Genomic DNA, 11,293 nt, shown 5'->3' with positions numbered 1-11,293 from the left:
TGCTCCCTACAATGAGGTGAAAATCGAGGCCATTTGCAATAGCTTGTGCATGAACGTTGATTCCATCATTCAAAATCTTCCGAGTTGATGCATGCCTTCAGCACACTTAGAAACGTCACATCCCCGTCACATCATCTAAGGCTGCTCCCTACAACGAGGTGCAAATTGAGTCCATTTGAATTTTGCAACATCTTGTGCATGAACGTCCATTCCATCATTCAAATCTTCCGAGTTGATGCATGCCTTCAACAGACTTAGAAATGTCACATCATTTGGGGCAATAACCTTTTGCATTGCTCTAAAAAGATCAAATACTACAACAAAAAAAGGTGTCATCGACGCAGATATCGACGCACTGCGTCGCTATGTGCGTCGATATCCACGTCTCTGTGAACCAGTCGCTATTTGCGACGCAGATGTAGACGCAGATAGCAACGCGCATAGCGACGCAGATAGCGACGACCATAACAGAAAAAAAATTTCTTGGGTAGAGGACAGGTAACCTGGCCTGTGCCCAGTTAAAAGATAGACACAGCCACAACCAGACTTCCTGCCCTCTGCCTAAGAAAGCGAGCAGCACCAAAATCAATCATGCTCTCGCGCGCAAAAATTTCGGCAGAGTTCCCTTTGTTTTTACATAAACTTTTCAAAAAAAACCATATCATGTATAGGCCTCCTACATGCTATCCATGTGGGATCTCACATGAGATTTAAGGCCAATGAAAGACAAGTACCATACCAACTGAAAAGCATAACCATAACGAACTATAACCATAACTTAAAAGCATAACCATAACGAACCATAACCATAGCTTAAAAGCATAACCATAATGCAGATAACCATAACCATAAAAAAAACTAACAATAACCATAAGCATAACCAGAAAGTTAAACATAACCATTAACAAAACCTGAACCATAACTATGTCTATACAAGAATAGGAGAAATAACCATGTCTATACAATGACAATGACAATAATCATAACCATAAGGGAAACAATAACTATCTGAACAATAACTGTCTGTACAAAAAAGAGACACAGAAGTGTGTCTGTGTCTCACAAAGCATATATATGAAATCCGGTCCACTAATGACTAGGCGTTGCAACCTGCACATAGGACAACTCACAAAATTAGTATTGATATTACTTCACATATACTTAATTAATTAAATCAACTCACACATATTAACGTCTCACCTCAAGCGATCAGCGAGACTGTAAGGCCTCTCAGTCTACAGGCTCTCCTGAAGCTTCAAGATCATTCAGTACTTCATAGATACCTCTGCGATATCCATATGACTCCTCCTGGCGTGTCGGAGCTCAATGCATCGCAAGATTCTGCGTTTATACAAAAATCAAAGTAATAAGAATACATAATTCATCGCGTTCTAAAAAACGCCATAGTTAAGATTGAATTAGAAACTCACAAACTCATAGCGAAAGGTGTCGAAGCCTCCGCTGCCAAGATGAGATGTCCCCCTGGTCATCTGTAGTACCTGCTCGGCCTCACGCTGCTGTCTGAACCGCGTGTCCGCTATCCGCTCATTCTCCCTGATCTGCAGCCACGTCTCGTGTGGGATGTCCGAAGGCTTCGGCGAGCCGGTCCTGAAAGCCTTCCGAGCTGCATCTCGTCGATGTTTCACGGTGTCCCGTGCAACACTCTTGATCCACCTCCTCGGAACAACGGAAGAACCCGGAGCAGGCTGATACTCTCTCAGGATGGTCTCCACTATGTAATTGACTTTGTCCCCATCATGATCACCCCAAGACGTCAGAAGGCTGGTCGAAAACTGCAGCTCCGCGAGCTGGCGAAGGCTGGTCGAAAACTGCGAATCCGCGAGTTGGCAAATGTGTCGCTCACATCTATCTAAATCTTTGTAGAATCTATTTGCACAAGTTTGTTTCCATCTCTGCGTACCGTTGCATTGAGACCAAAAGTAATCACCTTGAACCACTTCACATCCAACAAAAACATCTCAAACCGCCTGAAGCTTACTTTCAGGATATCTAACACCAGACCACAGTAATCCAGGTTGCTAGTGCTTTCATTCGTGTCTCTAGCACTGACCCTGCTCTTTTGCATGAAACTAATCATTACCCCACTGTCAAACGTGTTTCTTCTGCTGTCAATTTGTTGTGTTCTGAAATGCTTTCCATGCGACCACAGTGCCATGTATGTATGATACTTCCAGTCACATCCAATAGCCAGCTCTTCCTCTTCTAGAGATATGGATTCTCCGATCTGTCGAGCTGCTCTCACTGTCTTGTCCAACCATGCCATTTTAGGGAATTCAGGTAGAGGAGCGAGATAGTCTGGCAAGGGTAAGCCTCTAGTCGTTCGACTTCGCCTGAAATCCTTTCGCTCCCTATTGCGTCTCTCTTTCTCTTCTTCGTACCTTTCAAGCCATTTTTGCATCGGCGCTGAATTTAGTATACAGAACTTCATGACCTTTTCTCGCATGGCCAGGTTCATTTCTTTGGCACCCCTTGCCCTTGCGGCTCCTCTCCCACCAGTCTTGCATCCTCCTCATCGCTCCACAGTCGAGGCATTTCTGGGTCAGAAACGGATAGAAATTCGGTCGTCAATACAAGACTCTTGCACCAGCCATCCTTCTGCCATGCTCCCCTCTGGACGCGCTTTTTGGCGAACAAAACCCTTAAGTGTTTTCATGAACCGCTCTAGAAAGAACATCCAACGGCTGTGGACTGTACCTGCCACTGCAACCTCATTTACTACATGGACGAGCAAGTGCATTTGGATAGTTAGGCAGCTCGTGGGTAGATACTTCTCAATCATGCAAACTGCCTCAATGGAGTTAGCCCTTGCGACTGCAATAGATTCCTCCCGTATCTCCTTGGAAGAGATCCACCGCACTACCTTTGAAATCTTGTATATGCAGGTCCGCACTTCCTCCGTTAAACACCCCTTGATCGCAATTGGAAGAATGAATTGCAAGAACTTATGCCAGTCGAGCAATTTCAATCCTGACAGTTGATCGTCACGGGTGAATGTTGTCTTGAGACATCGCATATATCCTGTTGGCGTCCCGAACATTGAAATCACCCTTTTCACTTGTCGCTCTTCGTTTTTTAGCAATACCCATGGCGCTCTTGGAAGTTTTATTTGGCCAGCTGCATTGGTGAAAGGCCATAGCTCTGGCATCTTTCTAACTGACTGCAAATCATCTCGTGAAGCTCGATTGTTTTTCATTCCCATGATTGTCTTCCAGAGGACATCTCCCACATTCTTGAATATATGCATTGGATCCAGAAAATGGTTAATTAGTAGATCACCCTAGTACGGCAACGTATGGAGAATGGACAAACGTTTCATTCCTGGAACAGGTTGCCCCTCATGTTGCTCCCATCGGCGATGCCACTCTTGTACATGCATAGGACGACATTCGACGCGACCAAGCTGATCTTCGTGCAAGTGATGGCCATCTGGAAGATAACGGTGGTGGCCTTGATAAATTGTCTTTCGAAGAGAGGCAGAATAGCGCACATCCAAAGACTGCCCGCAAATTGGACATGCATTGTATCCCGAAGTTGTTAGCCCTGCATATGTTAAAGCATGAATTAGGCCAAGGCAAAGGGCTTGTGAATAGGGAGAATTTTGTAAATCAATAACCATACTAGAAGCTTCTCCGTATCTTGGCCAATCATGCATAGTCCACATAAGAAGTCCATGGATCCTTGCATGCTATTGTCCTACTGGTTCAACCGCATCTGCTATGTCGATCCCATGCCATAACTCCTGGAGCTCGTCAACTAGTCGAGCTAGATAAACATCCATGTTTTTTGCCTTGAACTTACCAAGTACAATCAAGCTTAATATCAAATGACCCTTCTTGATGGCAAGCCACGGCGGGAGGTTGTAATTGATAAGGCACACAGGCTAAGTGCTCCATGACGAGCTTCTCAAGCCAAATGGATTGACTCCATCCATTGCTATGCCCAAACGCAAATTGCGTGGTTCACTCTTAAAATGTGGCCAGGTATCTTCAATGTGCCTCCAAGCCTTTGAATCAGCGGGCACCCTAAATGTTGCGTCAGTGGATCTATTCGTAGAATGCCACCGCATCAACTTTGCAATGGAACCACAACGAAACATTCTTTTTATCCTAGGAATAATAGGGAAATGCCGCAACACTTTAGCTGGCACTGTCTCGCCAACTGCATCTTGTTTGTAGCGCATTGCTCCGCACTTAGGACACGATAGACAATCTGCAAATTCATTGCGAAAAAGAATGCAATCATTTGGACATGCATGAATCTTGTTGTAGTCCAAGCCAACTGAGGTCAAAAGTTGCTTTGCGTCTTGCGTGGAGGGGGGCATTTCATTGCCAGCCGGGAGAAGTTGCTCCTGCAATAACCTGTTTAAGCCACATTAAATTAAAAAGCTCTCCGAGCACATCACCGTTGCAATCGGAAAATCTCTTTTGTAAATTACGTACCTAAACAAAGCAGTGACGCTTGCATCTGACTACCTGTACACTGACTGAAGATTCAAAAATGCTAGACAAGTACGAAGCACAGATATTTTGGCGCCTTCATAGATTGGTTGACGTGCCAACTTTCTCAACATGTCTTCAGGAGATAGACGCACGGCTTCTGGTGCTGCTTCGTTCGCGTTCTCCTTGCTTGTCTGGAAGAAGGCATCCAGCATCTCCTCTATGCCGTCGTCTTCTGTCTGTAAGCCCTTTTCTGCTTCCATCCGTGGCTCTATATTGATCGGACCTTCACGCATAATCTTTTTTTTCTCTCTCTCTCTCTCTCAGATGTAGGTGCTATGTCGCAGAAATCAATGCCAGTTCCGTAGGAGTCGTATCGCAGATTCTGTACGGTTTCTCTAGCAAACTCTCCGTACTTGTGCACATGCTCATTACATATCATAAGCTTGCGCAGGATTTGATACTTGCAGAGCGTGCACGAGCATGCAATCTTTTCCTCCATGTTAGTTGATGATGTTGCCATCTACAATGATTATGAATGTTGTTTTAATATATATATATATACTCCTCACAATGTAAACTACCTCGCATTCTCTAGTCTTGCCCAATCTCCGTACACCTCGGTCCAAAGGTGTACGGAGATGAGTACCACCGGGTCAAAATCTCGTCTTTATTGGTCAAATCCTATATGGGTAGACACATACGTGCACTCCCAGGTGTACATGGCAATGCATGTAGCAGGCAAAACCCCTTTGCCTCTTTTAGTTCCATAGTTTCTTCTCTGTCTACGTACCCTATCTCTCGTTCTTTCTTTCGATCTTGCTCTCTCTCTCTCTCTCTCTCTCTCTCTCTCTCGATCTCGCTATCTCTCTTTCTCTCTTTCTCTCTCTATTTCCCTATTTTCCTATCTCTCTATCTCTGTCTCGCTCTCCACTTCCCTATCTCTCTCTCTCTCTCTCTCTCTCTCTCTATATATATATATATATATATATATATATATATATATATATATATATATATATATATATATATATATAACTCTCTTTCTCTATCTCTCTATTTCCTCTCTCTCTCTCTCTCTCTCTCTCTCTCTCTCTCTCTCTTTTGCTCTCTACTTCCCTAGCTCTCTATTGATTGAACGAGTGACTGAGCTAGGGAGATCTAGATGCCCATGACTGCGGAGGACTACACAACATCGACAAAAGCTGCATCAGAGGATCTAGCTAGGTCACTTTGGTTCGACATGCACAACGTCCGGTCAGACTACTGCCCATGGAGGAGATTGATGAGATCCGCCAGCGAACAGATGCTGGATCTCCTATGATCTGCCTATCCCAGCTAGCTGGTTTAACCGTTTAATCCACACCTAGCAGTTTAAGATTCCATAATATTTTATTTTGTTATCTTCTTACTCTGACTTTGTATCAGATCCATCACATTGTAACTTTCTTGTCTCATGTCTCATAGGTCACTTTGGCCTTTCGAAGACGTTAATATAACATTTCATTTCATTTCTCTTTAATTTTTTTTCTTTAATTTTAATTTCTAAACATACATTAATTCTCTTTCTCTCTCTCTCTCTCTCTCTCTCTCTCTCTCTCCTACACACACACACACCTCTCTCTCTCTCTTTCCTACACACACACCTCTCTCTCTCTCTTTCCTACACACACACACACACCGCTCTCTCTCTCTCTCTTTCCTACACACACACACACCGCTCTCTCTCTCTCTCTCTCTCTCTCTCTCTCTCTCTCTCTTCTACACACACACGATGTAGAGAGAGAGAGAGAGAGAGAGAGAGAGAGAGGGGTTGGGAGGGGCGGAGATGGACATAATACCTACGCAACAAGTTTCGGCCAAGATCTGAGCAGGCGAAAATGGCCCCTGCGCGTGGGTTTTGCTTTTTTTCCCCCAATTTTTTTGCGTCGCTATACACGTGGATATACGCGTCGATATACGCGTGGCAAATAATGCCTTTCCACGCGTATATCGACACACACTGCGACGCGTATAGCGACGCACACTAATTACGTCGATATACACATGAAAAAGCATGGCCGTCGATATATACGCGTCGATATCTTCATGTAGTGTTGTAATGAAAGGCCTCTCTACTAAAATCTTCTTCGATGTAACCCATGATCAATGTATTCCATTCAACTACACTTGGCTCCCTTATCTTGTTAAAGACAATCTGCGCACAATGTACGCTTCCAAGTTCAACATGAATGAAAATGAGGCTACTCCCCACATGTGAATGAGACTCGAAACCATATCTAACTGCAAAAGCATGCACTTTCCAGCCTCCATTGGGGGACAAAAGGTCAGCGCAGGCCTTTAGAACGACAATAAAGAGCACCTTATTAGGCTCTACACCTGTCTCTAACATTTCGCCAAATAAAAGAGCTGCAGTTTCAGCTTCGTCATGTTTCACATGAGCTAAAAGTATTGATGTCCAAGAGAACACATTGCGATTGCTCATACTGCTGGAGACCATACATGAAACTGTAAGTATATGATGTACTTCAGCACCTGCTGACACCTTGCAAGCCCATCAATATCATTGCAATGCTGGAGAAGATACACCAATTTGCCAGATGAGACAGACCTATCTTGCTCGAACTGATTCTCAAACTCTACCAGAGCCTCATTCCACCATGACTGATCCAAAATGTCTTGGATTGTTGGAGCAAATGTCTCTACACAAGACGTTCTGCAGCAAGGCATGCAGCCATTATAATTTGCAACTCGTGTGTCTTTACCTGACCAAACAGATGATGAGGAAAGATGATAGGAACCTGTCAAAATCTTGATTATTTTCATAGATTTTTGGACTTTTACCGAGACCCTCTTTGAATCCTGAGACAGACTCCTCAGTATCGGATGAGCTGCGATATAATAAGCCATGAAAATTTGATTGTCTATATGCAAACCAAATGTGGGAACAGGGAGGTGAAGACCTGTGAAAAGGTTGGCGCTTTTTGCCATGAGATTTTTGACTTTGGCACAAAAACTCTCTCACAATCCAGGGTCCAAACTGACGCATACTGCTAGCTTGACAGAATTTGAACTGAGAAAGGATGGTTCCTGCAAAACCTCTGACTAACAATATAATTGTGCCCATATCGTCTTATGTAGAGCCACATGCCTTCAAGGTGAGAGCATAGGTGATTGCATCTGGACAGAGTCCTTCTCTTCCCTTTGCATATGGTGACAACAGCACATTGCAACAAGTTTTCTATTCTGATTGGACTGAAAGCCTATACTTAGGGAAAGGAGCTCTGCCAAGTTTAGCAGGATACACACCGAGTTTTGCGGCAAAAATCCAGGCGGAAGGGAAGGACATTGAAGGCCTATAGCCTGATGCGATGATGCAATTTCTGTGCGTAAACGAGTCCATCGGTTGAGGAGAGGAGAAGACACCAACGTGCCCTTTTCGAAGCCAACATGAACTAGCGTTCGCCATCGCTATTATCAAGTTGTCAAAGCTTGAGACGGATTCACATGGTAGGTGGCTTTTGGGTACGTTGCTCTACCTGCGACACTTCTGGATCCTCTCTAGGCTGTCATCTCACTCCAAGAGATGACAGCCTAGAGAGGATACCCATCAAAAACTTCTCGTGCTATTGTGATGGCACCACATTTCGCATCTGCTAAAAACAGCCTTCTTTTTCCAAGAGCCTCTAACATCATGTGGAGGGACACTCCGAGATCGCATCCTATAGAAACAATTGAATGCATCATCACCACCCTCATGTTGAGGGTACCCTAAAATAAGAGCATTCCATGTGACTACATTGCGTTCTCAAAGTTGATCGAAAAACACTTGTGCTTTGTCAAGAAGGCCATACTTGCAATATATGTCCACCAATGCAGTTCCAACAATGATAATTCGATCGAGTAGTCCCTCATCTACAATCTGAGCATACAGTTCTTGGCCCTTTTTTGAGTCTCACAAGCTGCCACAAGCTTTCAAAGCAAATACAAAGGTGATTGTGTTTGGAAAAAGGCCTCCTCATTGCATCTGTTCAAAATGCATCAAAGCTTCTTGACAATACCCTTGTTCAGCATATCTTGCAATTAGGGTTTTCCATGAGACCACTTTTGAACAGTGAGCTGGCCAAAGGCTTCTTGAGCTCTTCCAAGCATGTCGCACTTTGCATACATATCTAACAGTGTCGTACCTACAAAATTGTCTTGTTTTAAAAGTTCTTTTTTGATAACTTCTGCATGAAGTTGTTGGCTTTGCCTACTGCTCCAAAGGTGCCGCATGCTTTCAAAAGAAAGGTGAAGTTGAGCCCATCTGGAGAGATTCTCTATTGTTGCATGCCTTCAAAGCAACCAATAGATTTCTCTCCACACCCATGTTGGACATAGTCTCCAATCGTGGTATTCCATGTTACAAGATTCGGAGATGGAAGCGCATCAAACACTTCTTGAGATTTTGATAGCGCACCGCATTTCGCATACATGTTGACCAGCTCGCTACCAACAAAAATGTCCTTCACCAGCAAGCTCCAAACTGTTTATGTATGAGACTGCCTCTGTGCAAATCCCTTCTTTTTACACATTCCTTCAACAAGGAGAAAACAAAGTCCGAATTGTGCTTCCATCCTTCAACCAAGTAAAGTTTGTCACTGCTCTCAAAGTGGAGCTCCTCTTCCTCCTCGTCTTTCTTTTGTGCCCTGGTGTAAGTTTTCTTTGCAACTCTCGCACCTGCGTAAACAAGTCCATCAATTGAGGAGAGGAGAAGATTCCAGTGTGCCCTTTTTGAAGCCAACATGAACTAGCATTTTCCATCGCCACTACCAAGTTGCCGAAGCTTAAGATGGATTCACATGGCAGGTGGCTACCATGCTTCTAGGTACGCTGCTTTGCCTGCCACATTTGGTATATATATTGACTAAGACAGTGCCAAGGATGACATCTTTTTTTAAGAGCCTCGGACTAACAATATAATCCCACAATTAGTGCATTCCAAGAGGCGACATTCCAGATAGGAAGCTCCTCAAGAAATTTTTGTGCTTTCTCAAGCGCACCACATTTGGCATACATATTGACCAAGACAATCCCAAGCATGACATCTTTTTTCAACAACCTCTGACTAATTGTGAAGTTTTGTGCCCATATCAGGATTCAACACCTTGCGCACAGTCACATACCTTCAAGATGCATATATAGGTGATTGCAACTAAAAGAGGCCCTCGTGTCGCATCTGCTGAAAATAGCCTAGAGCTTTCTGCCCTGCTCTCATTGCGCACATCTCGCAATCAATGCACTCCAAGAGGCAACAAAACGCTCCTGAACCACTTTTTGTGCTTTTTGAAGCGCACCACATTTGGCATACATATCGACCAAGACAATGCCAAGCACGACATCTTTATTCAACAACCTCTGACAACATTTGGAGGGACACTCCGAGATCGCATCCTATAGAAACAATTAAATGCATCCTCACCATCCTCATGTTGAGCGTACCCTAAAATAAGAGCATTCCATGTGACTACATTGCATTCTGAAAGCTGATCAAAAACCTCTTGTGATTTGTCAAGAAGGCCACACTTGCAATATATGTCCAGCAACACAGTCCCAACAATGATATTTTGATAGAACAATCCCTCATCTACAAACTGAGCATGCAATTCTTGTCCCTGTTTGAGTCTGCCAAGCTGCCACAAGCTTTCAAAGCAAACACAAAGGTGATTGCGTTTGGAAAAAGGCATCCTCGTTGCATCTGTTCAAAATGCATCAAAGTTTCTCGACAATACCCTTGTTGAGTATATCCTGCAATTAGGGTTGTCCATGAGATCACATTTTGAACAGTGAGCTGGCCAAAGGCTTCTTGAGGATTTCCAAGCAAGTCACACTTTGCGTACATATTTAACAGTGCGGTACCAACAAAATTGGGTTGTTCTAAAAGTCCTTTTTTATAATTTCTGCATGAAGTTGTTGGCTTTGCCTATTGCTCCAAAGATGCCGTATGCCTTCAAAAGAAAGGTGAAGGTGAACCCATTTAGAGAGATACCGTGTCGTTGCATGCCTTCAAAGAAACCAATAGCTTCCTCTCCACGCCCATGTTGGTATGTTGCATCTGGATTCTGCCTGCGACGTACCAACAAATATGTCCTTCATCAGCAAACTCTGAATTTTTGTGCCCATATCAATATCTTGCGTACAGCCACATGCGAGACCCTCGATTCGCATCTAGATTCTGCATGTGACGATTAAAAAAACTTGATAGACCCGCATGCCTTCAAGATGCCTAAGTGAATGGCTGATAGGTGATTGCATCTGCCCTCGCTGTATTCTGCTTGCGACAATTAGAAAAGCGCGACCATTAGCTAGAGCTAAACATGGCTAAACAGGAGAGAAGTGTCTCACTTTGGCTAGGCACACCCACAAAACAACCCTCACTTTCTATTACATGTCCCCCCAGAGATATCTATCAAGGCTAAGATGCCATAGCTCTTAACAATTGTGGAATATGGCACTTTTGTCTCGTAGGCGACATGGACATACATTTCAAAATTCTTGTGTAACTTCCAATTTTAGAATCTAAATAATTAACAGATTTAGAGTTGTACTCTATGGGTGTTCTATGGTATGGTCTTTAGTATCTGCACTTCAAGTTAGTGTATTGTTATTTAATGTACTATTTACTGTAGTCTATGTGTATGATTCAATTTATGAGTAGATGTATCTCTCTCTCTCTCTCTCTCTCTCTCTCTCTCTACTATAGTTAAACTAATACTTGTTAAGTTGATAGGTTCTTTGACACCTGTGAAATATATCCAAAGCTAACAAAGTTTTGTTTATATGGATGCACGTGAGAG

At 43.5% G+C, this 11,293-nt stretch overlaps 1 protein-coding gene across 1 annotated transcript; it reads right to left on the bottom strand.

The window, feature by feature from the left end:
* Positions 1-1,204: 1,204 nt before the first annotated feature.
* On the bottom strand, positions 1,205-5,294 carry LOC147465785 (uncharacterized). Its single transcript, XM_086512420.1, has 2 exons — positions 1,431-5,294; positions 1,205-1,341 (listed from the first exon to the last, which is right to left on the bottom strand). The coding sequence occupies exon 1, from the start codon at positions 2,474-2,476 to the stop codon at positions 1,871-1,873; it is 606 nt and encodes a 201-aa protein (XP_086368546.1). The 5' UTR covers positions 2,477-5,294; the 3' UTR covers positions 1,205-1,341; positions 1,431-1,870.
* Between the last annotated feature and the right edge of the window lie 5,999 nt (positions 5,295-11,293).

This window comes from Adiantum capillus-veneris, chromosome 1, assembly GCF_014529385.1.
Source record: "Adiantum capillus-veneris isolate H3 chromosome 1, ASM1452938v2, whole genome shotgun sequence".
In the NCBI taxonomy this organism is placed as follows: domain Eukaryota; kingdom Viridiplantae; phylum Streptophyta; class Polypodiopsida; order Polypodiales; family Pteridaceae; genus Adiantum; species Adiantum capillus-veneris.
This window is presented reverse-complemented; position numbering and strand designations above follow the sequence as displayed.

Bases quoted from the DNA above. Each gene is read 5' to 3' on its own strand.
- LOC147465785 (XM_086512420.1), bottom strand. From the start codon at position 2,476: ATGAACCTGGCCATGCGAGAAAAGGTCATGAAGTTCTGTATACTAAAT.